The 24,558-nt window shown below is 49.1% G+C and overlaps 1 protein-coding gene across 1 annotated transcript in view; it reads left to right on the top strand.

The window, feature by feature from the left end:
• Nucleotides 1-3,485: 3,485 nt before the first annotated feature.
• Nucleotides 3,486-24,558, top strand: part of HMCN2 (hemicentin 2) — a 174,811-nt gene continuing 153,738 nt past the window's right edge. The window contains exon 1 of the mRNA XM_068970656.1: nucleotides 3,486-3,741. Coding sequence (XP_068826757.1) covers nucleotides 3,486-3,741 — 256 coding nt within the window. The remainder of the gene's footprint in view (nucleotides 3,742-24,558) is intronic.

The following is a 24,558-nucleotide window of genomic DNA, read 5'->3' as shown; positions in this document are numbered from 1 at the left end:
GCCTGGCCCAGGGAGATTTAAAGAGCCCGTGTTCAGAAGTGCAGGTGACTCAACCCCCCATGAGCTCGACCACGAGTTCTGCTGCCATCTGGGTCTAGGCTCTCGGTTCCCACCACATCCCATGAGACAGGTAGCTCCCCAGGGACCGTTTCCCCAGGTCTTAGTCCTTCTTATGAATGAGTCTAGAACTGAGTCCCCCTGGTCTAGCCCTGGTTTAGAACTGAGTCCTCCTGGTCTAGCCCTGGTTTAGAACTGAGTCCTCCTGGTCTAGCCCTGGTCTAGAACTGAGTCCCCCTGGTCTAGCCACGGTCTAGAACTGAGTCCCCCTGGTCTAGCCCTGGTTTAGAACTGAGTCCTCCTGGTCTAGCCCTGGTCTAGAACTGAGTCCCCCTGGTCTAGCCACGGTCTAGAACTGAGTCCCCCTGGTCTAGCCCTGGTCTAGAACTGAGTCCCCCTGGTCTAGCCCTGGTCTAGAACTGAGTCCCCCTGGTCTAGCCCTGGTTTGGAACTGAGTCCCCCTGGTCTAGCCACGGTCTAGAACTGAGTCCCTGAGGATATGTGTCGCTTTCCTTCCCATGGCCAGCGCCCAGCCACTGGGCCTCCCTGATACCCGCTGGCCCATTTAGGTGTCAAACCTTTCCTGGGTGCCTAGCATGTGCAGGTTCAGGGTCTCTGCTGCCACGGAGCTCACGGTAGGGGTGGGAGGAGCAGGGATGACACTGGTGATACCGGTAGGCAGTGCTAGGACAAGAGGTCAGACAGGGGCTCTGGGGTCACAGAGCAAGGTGCTGAGGTAACCTCAGAGCTGGGGTCTGAGCTGAGATGGAGGGGGCAAGGAGACGTTACAAGGAGAAGTGGGGGAGAGGGGCTTCTTCCTGGTTGAGCACTCCAGAATGGCAGGGTCTGGAGAAATCTACCACCATGCCCCACATACAGACCAGAACCTTCCGTCAGGTCCGTGGGGCTGCCTGTGCCTGTCCTGGGAGCATGATGTTCTCAGGGGAGGCACTGAAAAGTGAGAGGACTATGGCTCCCTCCCATGGCGCTCCAAACCAGGCGGGCCCACGAAAGCTGTTTCTCCTTTATTTTATTGTTTAGCTGCTAAGTTGGAAAAGGCAATGGCAACCCACTCCAGTATTCTTGCCTGGAGAATCCCTTGGATGGAGGAGCCATCGGGTAGGCTGCAGTCCATCGGGTCGCTAAGAGTTGAACACGGCTGAGTGACTTCACTCTCACTTTTCACTTTCATGCACTGGAGAAAGAAACGGCAACCCACTCTAGCGTTCTTGACTGGAGAATCCCAGGGACAGGGGAGCCTGGTGGGCTGCCATCTATGGGGTCACACAGAGTCGGATACGACTGAGGCGACTTAGCAGCAGCAGTGGTGTCTGACTCTTTTATGACCCCATGGACTGTAGCCCGTCAGGGTCCTCTGTCCATGGGATTTCCCAGTGAAGGATACTGGAGTGGGTGGCCGTTTCCTTCTCCAGGGAATCTTCCTGACCCAGGGATGGAGCCTGCATCTTCTGCATTGGCAGACAGATTCTCTACCACTGAGCCACCTGGGAAGTCCTTCTTTATTTAGTCAGTCGATATTGAGTGAATCCCCACCATGAGCCAGAGACCAGGCTGGGAACTGGGGTGGGGAAGGCTGACCTGGGGAACCAAGATGCATTCCTGCCCTCAAAGGACTCATGGGCCAGTCAGGAGAGAGGTATAGAAAGAAGCCGTGAGAGCACAGCATGGGGTTAGCAGTGGTGGGGCCCCAATTCTCTCCAGGTGGTGGGAGGAAGCCCCGTCTGGGAAAGGATGGCCACAGGGACCCAGACAGCACCACGAGGATCTCACTTGTGTCCCAGAACCCTCCTGTGGGAGCCAGCAAGACTGGTGGGCAGAGGGATAGCCCCACCACCTGGAGTCATCAGATGACCTATGGACAGTGTCTTATAACTCTTAGCAGAGGCAGCAGAGCCCAGGGGGTTTGGGATCCTTCTAGTCGAGTCTCTGCTATTTGAGAGCTGAGTGATTTTGGGGCAAACGACTGGGCTTCCCTTTACTCATCTGTAAAATGGGTTCTGTTAATGTGTGGATGTGAGAGTTGGACTGTGAAGAAAGCTGAGCGCCGAAGAATTGATGCTTTTGAATTGTGGTGTTGGAGAAGACTCTTGAGAGTTCCTTGGACTGCAAGGAGATCTAACCAGTCCATTGTAAAGGAGATCAGCCCTAGGTGTTCTTTGGAAGGAATGATGCTAAAGCTGAAACTCCAGTACTTTGGCCACCTCATGTGAAGAGTTGACTCATTGGAAAGACTCTGATGCTGGGAGGGATTGGGGGCAGGAGGAGAAGGGGATGACCGAGGATGAGATGGCTGGATGGCATCACTGACTCGATGGATGTGAGTTTGAGAGTTGGTGATGGACAGGGAGGCCTGCTGCTGCTGCTGCTAAGTCACTTCAGTCGTGTCCAACTCTGTGCGACCCCATAGATGGCAGCCCACCAGGCTCCCGGGTCCCTGGGATTCTCCAGGCAAGAACACTGGAGTGGGTTGCCATTTCCTTCTCCAATGCATGCAAGTGAAAAGTGAAAGTGAAGTCTCTCTGTCCTGTCCGACTCTTCCAGACCCCATGGACTGCAGCCCACCAGGCTCCTCCATCCATGGGATTTTCCAGGCAAGAGTACCGGAGTGGGTTGCCATTGCCTGGAGTGCTGCAATTCATGGGGTCGCAAAGAGTCGGACACGACTGAGCGACTGAACTGAACTGAACTGAATGCCTCCCTCTCGGGTTGCAGCCAGCCCCTGAGGAAATAGTAACTATGTGATAAGGCTTAGCAACCTAGTTGCTGCTCAACTTTTGTGGGTTGATTGTATTAACCGTCCTAATAGACAATAACTGGGAAGCACACATCCCTGTGGAAAGAAAGGGAGTTGCATTTTGTGCGTGTGTGTTTGCGTGTGTGTCTGCCTCTCGGAGAGCTTTTAGGGGATTGGGTGCAGGGAGCCACAAAAGCTAGGGCCGTGGGCAGACCTCCAGGGCAGGGGACGCGCGGTCCCCACTCTGCTCCTGCCCCCCTCAGCGGGGTGCGCGGTCGGCGGGAGGCGCAGGTGTCCAGTGGGTTCCGCGCGTCCCCATCCCTCGCCGCCTTGGCCGGGCCCCAGCTCCCGTCTGCCGTCCGCCCCGCGTCCTCCCCTAACCTCGGGTCTGGACGGCGGAGCAGTGGGGCCGGGAAAGTTTGAGTCACGGTGGGGGGAGCGGAGGAGGCGGGCCCGTGACCCTGAACGGGGTGGGCTCTAGGACCCGCCTCGGGCTCCCAGCAGGGGGACCCCGCCGCAAACACAGGTCCCGAGCGCACCGGCCGCGGCGCGACGGAGCGAGGGGCCGGCTGCAGCGCTCGTCGGGTGGCCGCTGGGTGCACCAGGGCGGTCGCGCTCCCCAGGACCCGCGAGCCTCCACCGCGGCAGCCGCAGCCCCTCGACCGCGCTCAGCATGAGGCCCCGGGCGCCGCTCCTGCGGCTGCTGCTGGCGGTCTCCGCGGCCACGGCGGCGGTGGTCGGCGAGCCCGGGACGGCGCTGCCCCTTACCACGGGGGGCGCCACCCTGGCCATCGTCTTCGACGTCACCGGCTCCATGTGGGACGACCTGATGCAGGTGATGGACGGCGCCTCGCGCATTCTGGAGCACAGCCTGAGCCGCGGCAGCCGCGTCATCGCCAACTACGCGCTGGTGCCCTTCCACGACCCAGGTAGCGCCCCCCGCGCCCCCGGCCTGGCGCCCTGGCGCCGTGCGCTCACCCGCCCGCCCTGCGCCCGGGGCGCACTGAACGCCCGCGGGTTGCACTGCGGCCCGGCAGGGGCGCCTTCTCCACACGTCCGCTCTGCACCTAGGGCAGGCCTCGCAGACGCTGCGTCCTCTCCCAGCCCCCTGCCCGCAACCCGAACCTGATGTCCCTTCTCCCGCGCCTCCCCGCCCGCGTGGTCGGGTGGGTGACGCAGAGGCGCGCGCACTACCTTCAAAAGCCGCGCTGTGCGACTGTGCGGCTTCAGCAAATAACCTTCCTCCCGGAGCATCACAGGGTGAGAGCCACCTCCCAGGCTCGCTGAGATGTTGAACTGGGGCCTTGGTGTCCAGGGCCTGGCCCGCGCGCGCCTCCGCTGGATTTGCCCTGTGTTAGTTCTTAGACTTAGCTCCCATCGTGGGTCTCGGGGGCCAAACGCTGCATATTGCCCCTCACCTGTGCTCGAGAGAAAAACAGCAGCCAGGTGGCATCCACCTACCCCTCACTGCCAGCACCCCCCTCCCCCCACGTAACCCTCTCTCCCCTGCGGGCAGCACCTCGCCCCCTACCTTTCAGCTCAGGGTTAAGGCCATGCCCTTGAAAGGCTCCTGGGAGACCCCACGGTGGGCAGTTTCAAGGCCAACAGCTGGGGAGCTGTGCGCTCAGGCTCCCAACCTTGGAAGTGGCAGGACTGCTCGTTCTCCAACATTTTTGGTGAAAAACTTCAGACTTACAGTAACATAGGGAGAAAAAGAAATACATGAACACCTGTCTGCCCACCGCTCAGATGCCATGATTAATTTTACACAGTTTTGCCGTATCTCTCCATTAGGCACCTCCCTGTTCAGAAGGATAGCTTTCTAAAGCCAAAAACTAAACTAAAAATAGCAGAGTTTTTCGCAGAATTGTACAACAAAGTGTTCTTGTTAGGAGGGAATGCACCCAAGTCTGGATGAGCTAGGAAGCCCTGTTAGAAGCCCTGTTTTCCTTGATTAATCACAGCATCATTAGAGATTTTTGAAAAGCCAGGTAAGGGTGGGTGTGACATAATCTCTTACAGCCCTCAGGCTGAGTGTGGAGTCCCTCCGCATCCAGGAGCTCTGGGCTCTGTAAAGCTCTGCAGCTCACAGCCCAGAAGCCAGAGGTCTAGAAAGATTTCTGGAAACAGCAGAAGCTTGGCTCCCACCTGGAAGTCAGGAAAGAGCAAGATTAGGGGAATTGTGACATCATGGGGTGTGCGGTGTGTTCTGGGGGCTTCAGATCAAACAGCTCATCCTCTGTCCCCCAAACTTTCTCATTCCCTTTCTGGGTCATTTTTATGCTTCCAAAGATAATGCATTGAAAGGGCTTAGCGACCATTTAATCCACCCTTACTCTTACAATTGGAGAGACTAAGGCTCTGGACACAGACAGGACTTCCCCAAAGCTACCTGCCAGGCTGACATAATTTCTGATTGAGGCAGTGAACATGAGTTTGAGCAGACTCAGGGAGATGATGAAGGACAGGGAAGCCTGGTGTGCTGCAGTTCCATGCGGTCACAAGGAGTTGGACATGACTGAATGAGTGAACAACAATAACCCATATTTGTCTCTAAAATGCTTGCTCCACTGGCAGGCAGGAGAGCAGCCTGTTGCAAGTGGATACAGTGTCCTGGGCTCCATAGTGTCTTCACCGTCCCCTCTCTGGCCATCGTCTTCTTGAAGCCCTCGTTCCACCCCCAAGCTCTCCTCTCTGGATGCTGAGTGCATGCGTGACCCTCTAACCTTCACTCCATCTTCTGCAAAGCAAAAAAATCCCATCCCCCTTTCCCATCTCTGCTTCCCAAACCATGCTCCCTACAGACACCCCAGGTCCAGTGGAGGGGGAACCTCAGTGTTTATTGAGCCCTTGCTGTATGCACAGTCTTGTGAAGCTCTCAGTGTGAAGCAGGCAGGGTTCACGCCAAGGAGCCAGCAGCCTGCTGGTGACAAGATGGGCAGAGGGTAGCAGGTATCCCTCCTGACGGCTCCTGATTGTTGGTTAGTGTGGGAGGGGACTCATCAAAGGCTCTCTGAGGAAGCAGCATTGGAGCAGGACCTGAGGAAGAAGAAGGGAAATTGACCTGCTGGGGGATGCTAGGTGCCAGGGATACAGAGGGATGGAGGTCTTCCTAAACACATGGAGCTCGCTGAGTGGTGGTTGACATGTTGGGGCAGGTGTCTGTGGATGTGGAGCCTGGGTGCAGGAGGGGTGAGATGGGGCAGCCGGGAGAGGTGAGATTGGTCCAGGCTGTTGTTAGTGAAAGGTAGGGTCTGGCTGCTTGCTGCTCAAAAGCCAATGAACAGGCTGGGTTGGTGGAAAAGGAAGGTTTGCTTTATTTCAGATGCTAGCAACTGGGCGGGGGAGGGTGGACGTCCGTCCAGAGGTCGACACCCCTCCACCCCCAACCGCCACCTGACAGTCACTGGGGAAGAGTTTTGTAGACGGAGGGAGGGGCTACATGCAGAAACAGCACAGTCGGCTCTGACAGTCATCTTGAAACTGGTCATCGGTGGTCTGACCAGCATCATCTTGGTTGTTTTGGGTGCGGTTAATCTTCAGTTCCAGGGTTGGTCTGTTGCCATTTCTTGGAGGCACATTCTCAGAATTGGGGCAGCTTGAGTCATGGCTACAGACTGGTCATCATGTAGTTAACTTCTCCACCTGGTGGGGGTTTCAGTATCTACAAGACAGCTCCCAGGATATGGCTCAGAAAATTATCCAGAGACTTTGAGAAGGAACCGAAGGTCTCCGACTATCCTTGATGAGCACATTATTATTATTCGGTCTCCTTTGACTGGTTCCCCTTATTTCTGCATATTCACACTTCTCTGATTAAACTTATTCTTTGACTAACCTTTTTCCACAGAAAAAAGGCAGGCAAAGGACACGGGCGGGGGTCGGGGGGCAAGGACCATAGTGTCCTGCTCCGTTTCACTATGACCGCGGAACTGAGGACTCTTAGATCTCCTTTTATGGGCTTTGAGCAGACACTGAGTGTTTCTGAGCAAGGATTGGAGCTGGGGTTTAGGTTAGGCTGTGTCTTTTGACTCGGCCAGTGGAATTCCCTTTGGTGGAAGTGGGGCTGAGAGATTGGGGTTATAGCTGACAGTTCAGGGCTTCCCTGGTGGCTCAGACGGTAAAGAATCTGCCTGCAATGTGGGAGACCTGGGTTTGATCCCTGGGTTGGGAAGATTCCCTTGGAGAAGGGAATGGCTACCCACTCCAGCATTCTGGCCTGGAGGATTCCATGGACAGAGGAGCTTGATAGGCTACAGCCCACGGGGTTGCAAAGAGTCAGAAGCGACTGAGTAACTTTCACTCACTCACTCACTCACTCACTCACTCAGGTCCCAGGGCTGTATACTGGGAGGGTCTTCCTAAAGGAAACCCCTACATTAAACCCCAGAGACCACACTTTGCAAGGCAAGTTTCAAGTGGTTCTGGGTGGCACATGCTTCAAGATAAACCAGAACCTATGCTTTGGAAATGTTTTTTTTTTAATGAAAAAAAAAAAAAAAGATATGTTCCCAAATGGCAGAGTTAGACTTTTGCTAATGGTTTTCTTTTGGCCGAAATTTAGGTTGTTTTCAGTTTTTCTCTATTACAATGTCGTAAAAAGCACTCTGGTGTGTAAATCTTTGTCTGCATCTTTGATTGGTTTTTTCATTGGATTAAAGTTTTGGAAGCAGAATTCCTAGGTCATTATATAAACATACTCGGGGGTGGTGGTGAGGAGCACGGGAAACTCTTCAAATTGTTTTCCAAAATGTTTTGGAAGTTTAAACTTCTACCAGAAGCATCCGAGGGGACCGTTTTAGAGCAGCTACCTCCAACCGTAGTGTGCTGTGTGTGTTCAAATGCTCAATCTTGTCTGACTCTTTCCAACCCGATGGGCTGTAACCTGCCAGGCTCCTCTGTCCATGGGATTTCCCAGGCAAGAATACTGGAGTGGGTTGCCATTTCCTTCTCCAGGGAATCTTCATGACCCAGGGATCAAACCCTTGTCTCCAGCATTGGCAAGCAGATTCTTTACCGCTGAGCCACTGAGGAAGCCTGGACAGCTAATAAACTGCAAAGGGGCACTGTGTTTTTGTTTTGTGTGTGTGTGTTCAGTCGCATCTGACTCTTTTTGGCTCCATGGACTGTAGCCCGCCAGGCTCCTCGCTTCATTAAATTTTCTAAGCAAGAGCACTAGAGTGGGTTGCCATTTCCTATTTCAGGGGATCTTCCAAACCCCGAGATTGAACCCAAGTCTCTTGCATTCCTCCACTGACAGGCAGATTCTTCACGTCTAGTGCCACCTGGGAATCCCCCAGCCCTAGGGATTAGGATGATAATATTCCACCTCCCCTTAATTCAAAAGATGGAGAATGATCTCTACTGATTTCAATTGCTAGTGAGTTTCAGTAAGTTCTCAAGTGTTCACTAGATTTGTGTGTGTGTGTGTGTGAATTTCTTCTTTTGTAAATTTTCATTTCCTTTTCTCATTTTTCCGTTTGAGATTTTTAGTGGTTTTCTTATCAGTCAGTATGAAGACTTTATGTTGATGATATTATTGCTTTTTGTTGAATGGTTTTGTATGTTGTCGCATTTTTCCTGATTGTTCGCCTTTTAATGTTTGTGGTTCTTAATGTTCTAGAGTTTTAAATGTTTATGTAGTAAATCTAGTGATTTTTCCCCTTTGTAAATTTCTTTACTTTCATTCTTAGAAAGATATGTTTTTTTCTTATCACAAAATCAGTCAGGCAAATGTTCTAGGTTTTTTCATTTGTTCTCTTTTTTTCTCTTTATGTTTACTTTTTAAACCTGGGATTAAAAAAAACAAATAAACGGCATATGGTATTAAAAAATATCTTGATGTGATTCTCCTAGAGCAAGATAATGGTTAGGGTACATTGTATCAGATATTCCTTTCTTTTTCATTCATTTGGATCCTGTCTTTATCCAAAATTACTTTATATCAATTATTTTATCTTTCCATTCCATCCTATTGTATGACGGTTCTTGTGCCAGGGGGACACTGCATTCATTATTTGGGTTTATAATGGGGCAAATCCTTCCTCCTATTCTTTTAAAAAAATTTACCCCCACCCTTATTGAAATGCAATTGACACATAATATTGTGTTAGTTTAAAATGCCCAGTGTATTGATTTGATACATTTGTATATTGCAAAATGATTACCACCGTAGCATTGGCTAATGCTTCCATCTTGTCACATAATTGCCATTTCTTTTTTGTGGTGAGAACTTTTGTGATCTACTTTCTTGGCAATATTCAAGTACATGATACAGTATTATTAGTGATAATTACTATGTTCTGCATTCAATTCCCAGAATTGAATTGGGAATTCATCTCACAACTGGAAGTTTGTACCCTTTGACTAACATCTCCTTATTTCTGCTACTCCCTGACTCCTGGAAACCACCACTTTTCTCTGTTTCTATGAATTTTGGTGGTTTTTTTTTTTTTTAGATTCTATATATAAGTGAGATCATACAGTATTTGTCTTTCTCTATCTGACTCATTTCACTTAGCATAATGCCCTCAAGGTCCATCCAAGTTGTCCCAAACAGCAAGATTTCTTTCTTTCTTGTGGTCAAATAATTTTCTGTTGTGTATGTATGCTGTATCATCTTTATCCATTCACAGCTGACCACTTTAATTTTTCTCTTTTTTGCCACAGTGTGCAGAAGGATCTTAGTTCCCTGACCAGGGATGAAACCAGTGACCCCTGCAGTGGGAGCGCAGAGTCTTAAACCAGTAGACCACCAGGGAAGTCCCTGCAGCTTAAAATTTTTAATGAACTCTACATTTTAGAACAGTTTTAAATTTACAGAATTATTGCAGAGATAGTACAACAGTTCCCATATACCCGACATCCAGTTGTCTCTATTATTACCATCTTCCATTATGATGGTGCATTTATCTCAACTGATGCTGGGAAAAAGTGTGGGCAGGAGGAGAAGGGGACGACAGAGGATGAGATGGTTGGATGGCATCACTGACTCAATGGATATGAGTTTGAGTAACCTCTGGGAGTTGGTGATGGACAGGGAAGCCTGGCGTGCTGCAGTCCATGGGGTCACAAAGAGTCGGACACGACTGAGTGACTGAACTGAACAACCCAATATTGAAACATTATTGCTAACTCCAGTCCATTCTTTATTCGGATTCCCTCAAATCTCCTCTAGTCTGTCTCAGGATGCCATCCAGGACCATGTGTTACGTGTGCCTGCCATGGGCCTTAGGCTTCTTGGTTGTGATGCTCTCTCAGCCTTTGTTTTTGATGCCCTTGACAGCTTTGTTGCGTATGGCCTAGGTGTTTTGTCCCTCCGTCGTAATTTGCCGCGTGTTTTCCTCCAGTTAGAGTGGGTAATGGGAGGAAGATCAGAGGGGAACAAGGCCGTTCTCGTCACATCATGTCAAGGGTGCATGCTATCAGCGTGACTTATCACTGCCGACGCGGGCCTCGATCACCTGGCTGAGGCTGTCGGATGTCTTCATGGAAGCTTACTCTTTTCTTTCTCCCTTTCTGTTCTATCCTCTTTGGAAGAAAGTCACTACATGCAGCCCACACTTAAGAAGTAGGGAGTTGTAACCCACCTCCGTGAATGTGGAGTGTTTACAAAACCTGTTTGGAAATCTTCTGCACGAGAGAGTGGAGTCCTCTCCATTTATTTGTTTATTCGATCATTTGTATGTATCAGTATGGACTCATTGTTTTATTCTTTGGGTTGTAATCCAATACTGCTGCGTTTATTTTGTTGCTCAAGTTTTTCCAACTTTAATCATCAGAAGCACTTTCATTTGGCCTGTGTGTACCTTTGACATACACTTACTGTTGTGAGCTATTTTTAAAAAAATTTTCTTACTTTCTTACTTTCTGGCACTACAAGCTATTCCAGGCTCATGTATTTCCTGCCCCAGTTCTAGAATTAGCAGTTTCTCCAAGGAACCCTGGTTCTGTTTATTAAAAGATGGTATTCGATGCCAGCATTAGACACCAATGCTTCCCAGGTGGCACAGTGGTAAAGAATTCGCCTGCCAGTGCAGGAGACACAGGAGATGTAGGTTCGATCGCTGGGTTGGGAAAATTCCCTGGAGTAGAAAATGGCAACCCACTCCAGTGTTCTTGCCTGGAGAATTCCATGGGCAGAGGAGCCCGGCAGGCTACAGTCCACGGGGTCATAAAGAGCTGGACACGACTGAACACACATCTCTCACTTCTCTGAGCGCGAGGTGTCCTTGTTGCTACTGGGTTGTCACTGCTACTGTATCTTTAGCTGACAAAACAGGAGATACATGTTGTATATGTAACTTGTGTATGCACCTACAACTATTTCTGGATTTACCATTTGTCTCTAGATTAAGCTGAACGAGTTCATTCTGCAGCCTCCAACTCTCTTTCATTACCATGTGGATCCCGCTAACCTCCTGCTCTTGCTTCTCCATAACCTCCCGCGCCGACAGTGACTGCCCTGGCTCTCTTCATCCGCCACCCACCATCACTGACATAACTGTTCGGTGTCAGCGCAGCTTTATGGTGGTTTTAGCATAGCTAACTTGCACCCCATGGAAAACAACTTTATTAACAAGAGGACCGTTCTTTTGCCTTTCGTCTTGTAGATGCAACTCATTTCTAGAGTTACTTGGCCTGGGACCTTCTTCACGTTCCTTTTTATTCATCTTTATTTTTAAAATATTCTTGAACATGATTCTTTTCAGAAGAAAAGTAGAAAAACTTAGTCAACTTCCCCCCAAAATTTCTTGCTGTGATTTTGATCAGAATTGTGTTAAATATTGATTGATTTGGGGAAGAATTATCGTTAAAAAAATTTTAATTTTTTCCATGTAGGAGTGCCGTGTGTGTGTTGTGTTAGGTCACTCAGTTGAGTCTGACTCTTTGTGACCCCATGGACTGCAGCCCGCCAGGCTTCTCTGTCCATGGGATTTCCCAGGCAAGAATGCTGGAGCGGATTGCTATTTCCTTCTCCAGGGAACCTTCCCCACCCAGGGATTAAGCCCAGGACTCTTGTGTCTCCTGCACTGGCAGGTGGATTCTTCACCTCTGCTCCATCATGTTTCTTTTTTTTGTATATTTATTTCCTTTATTGAAAACTTCTAGTTTTTTTCCCTTATAGGTTCCACCCATTTCTTTTTAAGATCATCTGTAAATATTCGGGGTTTTGTATGACTATTTTGACCAGGACTTTTTTTCATTACATTTTTTGTAAATGAGTATTGCTAGTATGTTGGAAAGCAATTTGTTTTCATATATTTATTTTGTTTCCAACTTTCTTACTAAAGGGTTTTTAAAAGACTAGCTCTAATTTTTTTTGAGGGAGTAATGTCTTGAGTTGTCTAGGTTGACAGCCACACCCTGTTCAAATTATAATATTGTTTCCTTTTTTCCAATCAAAATTTTCACTCATTTGGAATGTTTTGTAGTATTTAGCAGCTAGAGCTTTCAGAACAGTGTTAAGTAATAGTGATGGCTGAAGTGGGTCTTGTCTTTATTGTATTCTTTCTTGTTGGCTCTTGATTTGAAGTTTTCTTCATCAGATGGAGGAAGATACTCTCATTCTTAATTTACCAAAGGTAGAAAAAACACCCCCCAAACAAATAAGCCCCAATGGCTCAGCGGGTAAAGAATCTGTCTGCAGTGGACGAGACATAGGACATGTGGGTTTGATCCCTGGGTTGGGAAGATTCCCTGGAGGAGGAAACGGCAACCACTCCGGTGTTCTTACCTGAAAAATTCCATGGACAGAGGAGCCTGGTGGGCTACAGTTCAAAGGGTCGAAAAGAGTCAAATACAGCTGAGCACCGAACTGAAATCTGACAAACAAAAAAAGCCAAATGAGGGCGGGTGCTCAATATTAGCCAGTGACTTTCTGCCTTTGCTGAGATGTTTGTGAGATCTTTCGCCTGTTGACCTCTTGGTGTGATTCTTTCCTTCTTAACCATTTCCACATTCTTGCTTAATAATCCACCATGACCAGGCAAGGATTATTCTTTGGTATACAGCTGGATTCTATTTGCCAGTGTCTTGTTTGGGACTTCTCCACTCATTTCAATATGTGTGATCAGTAAGTGATATTCTTTCTTTGTGCTCTTTGTCAAATTTTGACATCAAGGCTTCGCTCTTTCAGTAAATAACTAAAATTATTGTTTCCTCAAAGAATTGCAAATTTAACACATGCTTGTTAAATGTTCTAATAGCACTGCTCTCAAGAAATGTAAACACTTTTAATATTTTGTGTGCTTCCAGACTCTCTGCGTGTGTTTCCAGACTCTCTGTGTGTGTGTGTGTCGTTCACTTGCATACATATGTACACTTCATTTTTTTATTACATAAAAATAGGATGATATTATGCATACTGTTTTGCAAACTGATTTTCTGCCCCACATAATATATCATGGGTATCTTTTCATGTTAGGAAATAATAATCCACCCCATTGTTTTCCTGACTACAGAAGCTGTTATAGGAAGGATCTTAATTTTTTAAATTAATAATTAATTATTTTTAAATTGGGGTATAGTTGCTTTACATGCTGTGTTAGTTTCCGCTGCACAATGAAGTGAATAAGCTATAAATATACATATATCCTCTCCCTCTTAGACCTCCCTCCCACACCCATTCCCCCATCCCACCCCTCCAGGTCACCACAGGGCACCAAGCTGAGCCCCTTGCTCTCTGCAGGAGGCCCCACCAGCTAACTGGCAGTGCGCCTATGTCGGTCCCAGTCTTCCAGTTCATCCCCCCTGCCTCCCCCAACTGTGTCCACATGGAGAGATCTTCATGTATCTTCTCTTCTCATATTGTGGAAAATAGGTTGTTTTGAGTTTCTTTACAATACACACGCACATTTGCAAAAGCATAGCTATTGGATAGATTCTCAGAACTGCAATCGCCATTGTTAAAGCATGTGAGCATTTTTAACTTTAATAGATATCAGCAAACTGTCCTCCAAAAGTGCTGTACCATCTTGCCCTCTTACCTAGAGAGTGTGACACTGCTTTTCCCAGCCTTGTTGGCATCCAGGGACATTACTCTTCCTGCTTTTGCTAATCCAATAGGTGAGAAGTGGTGACCTGTTTTAATTTGCGTATGATTGATTGAGGGTGAGTTTGAGCATCTTCTCTGGGTCGCCAGGTGTCCTGCCAGCTTTCCGCAGGGAAGAGGTGGTTTTAGCTGGTCAGCAGCCAGGATTCTTGTCGTTGTTTAGTTGCTCAGTCATGTCTGACTCTTCTGCAACCCCATGGACTAGAGCCCACCAGGCTCCTCTCTGTCTGTGGGATTTCCCAGGCAAGAATACTGGAGTGGGTTGCCAATTCTTTCTCCAGGGGATCTTCCCGACCCAGGGATCAAACCTGTGTCTCCTGCATTGGCAGGTGGATTCTTTACCACTGAGCCACCGGGGCAGGAGCCAGGAGGCAGGCAGGCAAAGTGAACGTGTTCAGTAGGCAAAATTGCCCACGAGGTGGGGTGACTTGGCTTCTTGCCGCATGCTCTAATGTGTTTGTGTATATGTGTGTGTGTGTGTGTGTGTGTGTGTGTGTGTGTGTACCAGTATATACTGTCATCCTGGAGTGACACTGCTGTTAACAAACTTCTCATCACGAAACAGATAAATCAGTCTTTGCTCTGAGCAAAAAATCCAGCCCTCTGACCTGTCCCCCGGTGTGTCTCTCCTTCGACAGGCTTGTCCTTGTCACTGAGGGTGCCTCATCAAAGTGCCATGTCCCTGCCTGAGCTTTCCAGCATGACTGTGCAGGGCAGGGGTGTGGGGAGAGGAGCAGGCTGGGCATGCCTCCGGGAGGAGGAGCAGGAGGATGGGGACGCGGTGAGTCTGAGAATGGGGAGGCTGCCTGCCCGGCAGGCCTGGGGTGGCTGAGTGCATTCGGTCCACCTGGTCCCCAGGGATCCCTGACAGACTCACAATTCACTGGCTCCATATGTGACTCCCAGGGGATTGCCCGGGAAGGATGGGCCAGGCAGGATGCCAGTTTGGGCTGTGGCACCTTCAGTCAGTCCCGCCAGGCCCCCAGAGAAGGGCCCAAGTCCATTAACCACTGGGTGTTCCCTGTAACAAAGATCCCTGGGCTTCTCTGAGAGGTGAGGAGACAGGAGTGACCTTTGAGTTGAGATGGGGAAGGGCTGGGTATGGGGGTGGTGGTGGCGGTTTAGTCGCCAAGTCATGTCTGGCTCTTTGTGACCCCAAGGACTATAGCCCGCCAGGCTCCTCTGTCCATGGGATTTCCCAAGCAAGAATACTGAAGTGCGTTGTCATTTCCTTCTCCAGGGGATCTTCCTGACCCAGAGGTCAAACCTGGGTCTCCTGCCTTGCAGGCAGATTCTTGACCAACTGAGCCACCAGGGAAGCCCTGGGTGTAGGTGGCAGGGGAGGGGGGTCCATACAGAGCCAGGGGTGGCACAGTGGGCAGAGGGGACAGCACGAACAGTGGCTCTGAGGCTGGCGGGAGTGGAGATCCAAACATCTCCCTGCAGATGGGGCGGCTGGCAGATGTGGACGCTCAAGGCAGAGCCTGGATCCATCGTGTGATCAGGGCCCCAGGAGGCTCTCAGGAGACATGGATTCTAGACTCCTGGATGCCAAGGAGGAAGCCAAGGAAGGTTCTGAGGTTCTGGGGCTTCTTTAGCTCTTTGGACAGAACCACAGTTGCTTCCTGCCCTGCCTCGTCTGCCTTCAGCAGTGTCTTCAAGGGAGTCCATTCAGCCAGCCCTGGGCTCAGGAACTGTTGTAATCCTAGCAGGCCAGACGTCCTTTTCTCTGCCTTTTAGACATGGAAGGACTGAGTCCCGGGGAGGGGACACGATTTGCCCACCGTGGTGGCAGATGGTGGGACCCTGCGTGGAGCTGTTGCAGTTGGAGGAGGGGCCGTGTGCACACCCAGAGTGACCCCAGGATCTAAGTGCTGCTTTCGAGGAGGGGGGAAGCATCTCTGCAGCTTCCTCTTTGTAAGACCTTGGGCAGTTTGCTTTACCCACCTAAGCCCTCGAATTCTCATCTATAAAATAGAGATAATAAATAGGAAGCTATAGGTTGCAATATGATTTTTTTTCTGAGCAAATGTATATTAAGTGCCTAGGACAGAATCGGGTGCTTAATAAATATCAAAACAGTGGTAGCTGTCCTTATCATCATTGTCACCATCATTTTGGGATTCAGTATAGCCAATTATGTGGCTTTGGAGCTAATTATGTGGATTGGGACATTATTCTAGATGGAATTCTGGACATTATTCTAGAAGGACTCGGGGAAGAGTCCTGGACGTGAGGTCTTTCTGAGATTGGACCTCTGGTGCCTGACTGTGGCCTTGACCACTGGGACGCACACAGTGGGTGAGGGGCTGGACCATCCATCACCCATGTGAAGGGCTGGGTGATTCTTCTTGTGCGTGATCCTCATGTCCCAGAGGCTCCACACCTTCCTCTTGTCGAGTGGAAAAAAACTTCCCTATAGAGAGATGGTTCCGGGCCAGGCTTCTGGGGCTTGCATGCTCCAGGACAGCACAAGAAGAGCCAAGGTCATGGGTTTAACCATCCCTGGGGCCGGCAAGCCCTGCTCAGAGAGACTGCACGCCACATCTGCCCAGCTGTTTGGCAACTGCCCACCTCCAGTCACGAACCTCCCTCCCCCTCCAGGAACAGGAATGAGGGGCTGGGGAACGAGTGTCAAATGTCTGCAGCTTCATGCGTGGTTGAGAGCTTGGATCTGGGGTTGGACAGATCCAGGTTTGAATCCCATCTCTGCAACTTCCTCATTGTAAGACCTTGGGAAGTTTGCTTTCTCTTCCTAGCCCTTGAGTTCTCATCTATAAAACAGAGATGATAAATAGGAGGCTATAGGTTGCTATATGTTTTTTTTTCTGCAAATGTATATTCAGTGCCTAGAACAGAATCAGGTGCTTAATAAATATCAAACCAACGGTAGCTCTCCTTATCATCATTGTCCCCATCATTCTAGGAGACGGTATGGCCAATTATGTGGATTGGGACATCATTCTAGACAGAACATGGTCCTCACAGAATTCTTGTCCTTCCTAGAACCTCAGAATGTGACCTTTTTTGGAAACAGGGTAATTGAAGATGTAATTAGTCAGGATGAAATCATGCAGAAGTAGAGTGAGCCCTTAATCCAATGTGACTGATGTCCTTATAAGGAGAGAAGAGGCACAGGGAGGCGGTCCTGCGACGTGGAGGCAGGATTGGAGGGATGCTGTGTCTGCAAGTCAGGGAGCACCAAGGACTGCTGGGACCAGAAGAGGTGAAGAGGAAGACGGCATGGGGCAGAGTCTCCTCGAGAGCCTTCAGAGAAAGCATGGGCTGCTGACACCTTATTGTTAGACTTCTAGTCTCCAGGAATGTGGGAGAACACACTTCTGTGGTTTAAAGTCACCAAGTTTGTGATCTTTTACTGTATTAATAGTGACCTCAGGTAACTGGTGGGGCTGCCCCCGTGGCTCAGATGGTAAAGAATCCGCCTGCAATCCAGGAGACCTGGGTTCGATCCCTGGATTGGGAAGATCCCCTGAAGAAGGGAATGGCAACCCACTCCAGTATTCTTGCCTGGAGAATCCCATGGACGGAGGAACCTGGTGGGCTACAATCCATGGGGTTGCAAAGAGTCGGAAACGATTGAGCAACTAATACTTTCACTCTCAGGAAACTAGTACAGATATTAACTACCACTTACGAGTTGTATGACCTTCATCAAGGTCTTGGCATCCTCAATTCTAACAGGGAACTGTTAATGGGACTGAGCTAAACTCTGTGAGATAATAAGTGCTCAATGCATTGAAACTGCTGCTAGGCTCATCACCCACTTCTATCTCCACCACCGCCACCACCGCCACCACCATCCTCAGTGTCATCAGTATCGGCATTACCATCAACGTCGTCACCACCATCATCATCACCAGCATCAGCAGCAACAGCAGCACTGCCACCATCATCCACATCAAATCATGCTGGGAAGGGCTTTTTATCCAGAGCCAACCCTTCCTGGACCACGTGAGGGAAGGAGATGGACAGGGGCTTAAGTAAGCCCTCTCGGTGGGCAAACTCCGAGACATGCCAGGTATCCTGCCCTGTCCTGGTACCTCATTGTGTCCTGCTGAAAGGCATGTCTTGAAATAACCACCCTGCTGAAAGCACTGTGTCCTGGAAGCTTAGGGATGGTGAGTGATGATGTTGCAGCAAGTGTCAGAAATGAAAAATAAAGCCGTGGACCAGCATCAAAGAAAGACAAGAAGGCATCCATCTCTGTCTCACTGCCTGGAGCTGTAGATGGATGGGTGGGCGAGAGGACAATCAGACAGCAAGGAGGACAGGTGGAAAGAAGGCCTTCGTGCCCCCATCCCTGTCTGGGCATCTTGATGGCTGGTCCAGCCCTGGAGTGATGGGACTGGTCAGTAATAGTCAGTGCCCGGAGGTGGCTTGGGGATTATCTGTTCAGTGCAAGAAGGAAATCAGACTAGTTCTGTGCATCAGTGTGTCTGTGTATGCAAGTGTGCTCTCCCCTGAGGGCCTTCTTTGTTCAGAACTTAGGGCAGAGCTTTTAAAATGCCCTGTCCTCCACCTCAAGAGGAATGAGACACACTTTTGTCCATCTGGCCAGCTCTCCCTTAATATGGCCAACTCCCCTGCATGCCCTGAATAACCACCTTTGGTTTCCTGCCTCGTTTTGGATCTGTTTCTCTGAGTGGTGGGCAGCGAGCGGCATGCTGTGATGGAGGGCCTGGGGATCAGACAGGCTTCACATCCAGCAAATAATTGCTGAGTGTTGACTGTATGCCTGGCATTGTGCTGGGCATAGGATAGAAAGATAAATGAAACTTCGGTCCTGACTTGACGCTGCTCAAACAGTATGCTCTAACAGGATTTGTTATGAGTAAATAAAGATTATTCATGCACTCATTTGGACAGTATTTCTTAAGCACTCACCATGGGCCAGACACTGAGGTTGGCAGGAGGCTACGATGATGAACAAGAGAAGGGGCCACTGTTGGCATGACGTAGTCAATCAGTTCTTCTGCCAGATCTTCCCACCTGACCTTGAAGGACTCCTTTCCCCTCTCTGGCCTCAGTCTCGCCGTCTTTTTAAAGCTGGGGTCTTTGGATCTCTTCATCCTCAACGTTGTTATGTTTGGCACATAGGTTGGTAGTCAAATCATTTTTCCCCAAGCCCATTTCTTTTTTAAAAATTTATTTTATTGAAGTATGGTTGCTTTATGATGTTAAGTTCGGCTGTACAACAAAGCGATTCAGTTACACATGTTATATATCCTTTTCCATTATGGTTTATCACAGAGTGTTGAACATAGTTCCCTGTGCCATACAGTAGGACCTGTTGCTTATCCATCACATTTGCTAATCCCATACTTCCAATCCACCCCTGCGTCCTGCAGGCCCTCCCCCTCTCACAAGCCCGTTCTGTGTCTGTGAGTCTGTTCCTGTTCCATAGCTGAGCTCATCTGGATCACAGTGTAGATGCTACATAGAAGTGAGATATGGTATTTGTCTTTCTCTTTCTGACCTCCTCCGCCCGGTATGATGATCTGTCTGTCCATCCATGTTGCTGCAAATGGTATGATTTCCTTCTTCTTTATGGCTAAGTAGTGTTCCGCTGGGTATATACACCACATTTTCTTTCTCTGCTCCTCCGTCAATGGAGATTTAGGTTGTTCCTGTATCTTGGCTGTTGTGAATAGTTACACAGGGGTCCAAGCCCATTCTTGAAGGAGACAGGATGGTGGAGGTTGAGGTAGGCCAGGTAATGCCCCCCCAGATACCCACAGAGCTTGTACATCTATTCCTTGTCATGGCAAAAGGGACTTTGTAGAAGTGGCTAAGTTAGGAATCCTGAGGTGGGGAGATGACCCTGGATTGTGTAGCTGGGCCCGTTGTAATCACAAGGGTCCTTCTAAGAGGGAGGCAGGAGGATCAGAATAAGTGAAGGAGATGTCATGACGGAGCAGAAGGAGAGGAAGCTGTTTTAAGATGCGACATTACTGGCTTTGAAGATGGAGGGCAAAGACCGTGATGCAAGGAATGCAGGAAGCTTCCCAAAGCTGGAGAAGACAAGGCAACAGATTCTCCCCTAGAGGCTCGGGAAGGAACCCGGCCCTGCCAGCACCTTGATGTCAGGACTCCTGGCCTCCAGAAATGAACGTGTGGTGTTTCAAGACACCGAGTCTGTAGTCTTTTGTTACGGCAATAAGAGACAACGAACACAGCGTCCGTAAAGTCCTTTCCAGGGATCTCCAGCCCAGGGGGTCCTCCAGGGCTCCTGAAATTTCCTGTGTCTTGTGTTTGCCATACAGTCCCTGGCTGAGACACCCAGAGGTTAGATGAGGTGGTTCCTGTTGGGGAATGTTGCTGAGGGGTGTGGGGGACTTGGGATTGGGCAATTCCCCAAAGAATTTTCTTTCCTCTCTGTACGGAATATCTCAGAACAGCCTAGATGGAAAGTCAGACTTTAGACTGTAGGTCTGGCATTCTCCCCACCTTCCACTACAGGGCTGCCTATTTTGGTTTTCTCCACCCAGTAAAGTTGTTTAAGGGAAAAAAAAAACACAACTGAAAAAAAGAAAAATGAGGGGAAATCCCAGAGGAAGCTGATGACCTACATTTTAACTTGACAAGTAGAACCATGGAGAGGATCAACTCCCTTGGACTAGTATTATCCTTCCAAGAAACTTCAATACTTTCGCCACCTATTGTGAAGAACTGACTCACTGGAAAAGACCCCAATGCTGGGCAAGATTGAAGGCAGGAGAAGGGGACGACAGAGGATGAGATGGTTGGATGGCATCACTGACTCAATGGACATGAGTTTATGTAAACTCTGGGAGTTGGTGATGGACAGGGAAGCCTGGCGTGCTACAGTCCATGGGGTTGCAAAGAATCAGACACGACTGAGCAACTGAACTGAACTGATCCTTTCATGGAAGAAAGAGCTACCCTTAGCTCCCCAAGAAGGAAACAGATGGACTGCAGAAGAAAGGGCCATCCTTCCAACTGGAGCACATTTACGATAACCCTGTTTCTCCTGTTGCTGTGAATGGGAGGGAATGTGATCAGCCTAGCACTGGTCCAGCCTGGGGAACTGTCAGGTAGCCTGAGAGATTCCCTCTGGTAGATTGTGATGGAGGGGCAGGGCCTCCCAGATTCAGAACCAGGTACTCGGACTTCCCTGGCAGCCCAATGGTTAAGACCTGGTGCTCCCAGTGCAGGGGCCCAGCTTTGATCCCTAGTCAGGGAACTGCAGCCATGTAGCAACTGAAATCCTGTCCTGAAACTAAGACCTGGTAGAGCCAAATAAAATAAGAATATATCTGTCACGTTTTGAAAAAAGAACTGGGCACTGCAGAGGCTTCTCTTGGTTTCCAGGCAAGGAGCATTTGCCGATGATTCCTGAACAGGGATGATATGAGCAAAATTGGCCCATGAAGGTGACTCCTCTGGCCTTGACAATAAATGGATCAGAGGCAGGAATGTCTGGGGATAAGGAGGACAGTAATGGGGTTACTGAATTTGTATCCAGAGTCTTTACAAATGCCCTTCCCTTTGGCCCAGCGAGTCTGCTTATGGGAGTGTATCCCAAGGAAACGATGGAACTAGTGCTTAAATGTGATGAAGATAAAGATGTTCTTAATAATGTTGTTCATTATGAAAATTGGAAACATAACAACATGGGCAAGTCTTATCCAAAGGAAATAGTTTGTAGCCATTAAAAATGATTTTGAACAGCGTATTTGACCTTCTGGAGAGATGCTTACAATATGTTGTTCACTGAAAGGAATCAAGTTAAAAAGAGTATGTTATTTATACGTAAAGGGAACTTCTGCTACAAGTAGTACGCATTTGTATAAAATTTACAAATATGCGTGAACATTTTGAAAGTTATGTGTAAAAATAAGAGTAATGATTTCTGGTTGGTAGAATTCCTTTCTTTTTCTGCACGTCAGGAATTTCTATGTACAGCTCCATAGGAAGCAGTTGTCAAGAGCTCAGATTCTGGAGTTGTACAGGCCTAAGCTAATATTCAATCCTGAAGGAAATCAACTCTGAATATTCACTGAAAGGACTGATGCTGAAGCTGAAGCTGCAATACTTTGGCCACCTCATGGGAAGAGTCAACTCTTTGGAAAAGACCTTGATGCTGGGAAAGAGTGAAGGCTAAAGGATAAGGGGGCGTGACAAAGGATGAGATGGTTAGACAGCCTCACTGACTCAATGGACATGAATTTGAGCAAACTCCTAGAGATAGTGAAGGACAGGGAAGCCTGGTGTGCTGCAGTCCATGGCGTTGCAAAGAGTTGGACGTGACTTGTGGTTGAACTCTAACGACAAAACTAACATTCTAGGTCTGCTGCTTACTGGTTTTGTGTCTATGGGCAAGTTACTTAGCTTCTCTGGGCTTTCATTTCTCCTCTGTAATATGTGGGTAAGAGTTGGCTTTGCCAGGTGTGAGGGAGGATTCAGTGAGCTAATAATATACAGGCAACATCTCAGCATATGGGCTGATACATAATAAGTGCTTAGGAAATGTCAGTATCACTAATGTCATGTATTTTTAATTGAATGTATGAAAGTGAAATTGTTAGTTGCTCAGTTGTGTCCAGCTCTTTACGACCCCATGGACTGTAGCCCGCTAAGCTCCTCTGTCCATGGGATTTTCCAGGCAAAAATACTGGAGTGGGTAGCCATTTCCTTCTCCAGGAGATCTTCCCAACCCAGGGACTGAAGCTGGATCTCCTGCATTGCAGGCAGATTCTTTACCGTCTGAGCCACCAGGAGAATCCCTGGTTAAGCAACAAGGTCCTACTGTATACCACAGATCAGTTCAGTTCAGTTCAGTCGCTCAGTCGTGTCCGACTCTTTGCGATCCCATGAATCGCAGCACGCCAGGCCTCCCTGTCCATCACCAACTTGACCTGGGGAGTACCTCTTTCAGTATCCTATCATTTTGCCTTTTCATACTGTTCATGGGGTTCTCAAGGCAAGAATACTGAAGTGGTTTGCCATTCCCTTCTCCAGTGGACCACAATCTGTCAGACCTCTCCACCATGACCTGCCCGTCTTGGGTTGCCCCGCGGGCATGGCTTAGTTTCATTGAGTTAGACAAGGCTGTGGTCCTAGTGTGATTAGACTGACTAGATTTCTGTGAGTATAGTTTCAGTGTGTCTGCCCTCTGATGCCCTCTTGCAACACCTACCATCTTATTTGGGTTTCTCTTACCTTGGGCGTGGGGTATCTCTTCACGGCTGCTCCAGCAAAGCACAGCCGCTGCTCCTTACCTTGGATGAGGGGTATCTCCTCCCGCCGCCCTTCCTGACCTTCAACATGGGATGGCTCCTCTAGGCCCTCCTGTACCCACACAGCCACCACTCCTTGGACGTGGGGTTGCCCCTCCCGGCCGCCACCCCTGGACTCGGGCGTGGGGTTGCTGCTCCCTGTCGCTGCCCTGGCCTCGGGCGTGGAGTTGCTCCTTCCTGCTGCCACCCTTGGCCTCGGGCGCAGGGTATCTCCTCCCGGCCATCGCCCCCGACCTTGGACGCGGGGTAGCTCCTCTCGGCCATTCCTGCGCCATCGCAGCTGTATTTAATATCCTATGATAAACCCCGGGTTGGGAAGATCGCCTGGAAGAAGGCATGGCAACCCACTCCAGAGTGCTTGCCTGGAGAATCCCCATGGACAGAGGAGCCTGGCAGGCTGTGGTCGATGGGGTTGCAAAGAGTCGGACATGACTAAGCAACCAAGCGCACTAAGTGCTTGATAAACCATTATGGGAAAGAATATGAAAAAGAATACATATATGTAACTGAGTCGCTTTGCTGTTCAGCAGAAATTAACACAGCATTGCAAATCAGCTACACATCAACAAAATTTAAAGAAAAGAAAAGGAAGATCAAAGAATTGCATGTTCAGCTCATCAGGGCCAACTCCCAGTTGCTGAGCTTTCGGTTCTGAGTCAAGCATGGTGCTTCCCTGCCTGGCTTCACTGGATTCTCACAATGATGGTTCTCAGCTAGGAGAAACACCTCGTTTTACAGATGGGGAAACTGAGGCTTGGAACTGTGTGGTAAGCTCTGAGAAGCCCTATGGTAGGAGAATGGTGGAGCCAAAATTTCAACCAGATCTGTCTGAGGTCAAGTGAGAGTCGCTCAGTCATGTCTGACTTTGCGACCCCAGGGGCTGTACAGTCCATAGAATTCTCTAGGCCCAGAACACTGGAGTGGGTAGTCTTTCCCTTCTCCAGGCGAATCTTCCCAACCCAGGGATTGAACCCAGTCTCCCAAATTGCAGGCAGATTCTTTACCAGCTGAGCCACAAGGGAAGCCCAAGAATACTGGAGTGGGTAGCTTATCCCTTCTCCAGGGGATCTTCCCGACCCAGGAATCGAACTGGGGTCTCCTGCATTGCAGGTGATTTTTTACCGACTGAGCTAGCAGAGAAGCCCGTCTGAGGTCAAAGGCCAAGGTTTTGGCTGAATTAGACTCTGCAGAGTTCAGAAGGAGGGAGGTGGTGGGAAAGACTTGGTCAAGGCCAGAGCAGGCGCAGAAGGAGGTGTTGGACATGGTGAGTACATAGACAGCGGAGGGGCAGGAGCCAGCGGGTAGAAGTGTGGTATAAATATATATATATACGGAGCCCAGTATATATATTCAGCCAAATCATACATATATATTTACTCAGCCATAAAAAGAATGAAGTCATGTCATTTGCA

Source organism: Capricornis sumatraensis, chromosome 1 (genome assembly GCF_032405125.1).
Source record: "Capricornis sumatraensis isolate serow.1 chromosome 1, serow.2, whole genome shotgun sequence".
NCBI classification, from domain to species: Eukaryota; Metazoa; Chordata; class Mammalia; order Artiodactyla; family Bovidae; genus Capricornis; species Capricornis sumatraensis.
This window is presented reverse-complemented; position numbering and strand designations above follow the sequence as displayed.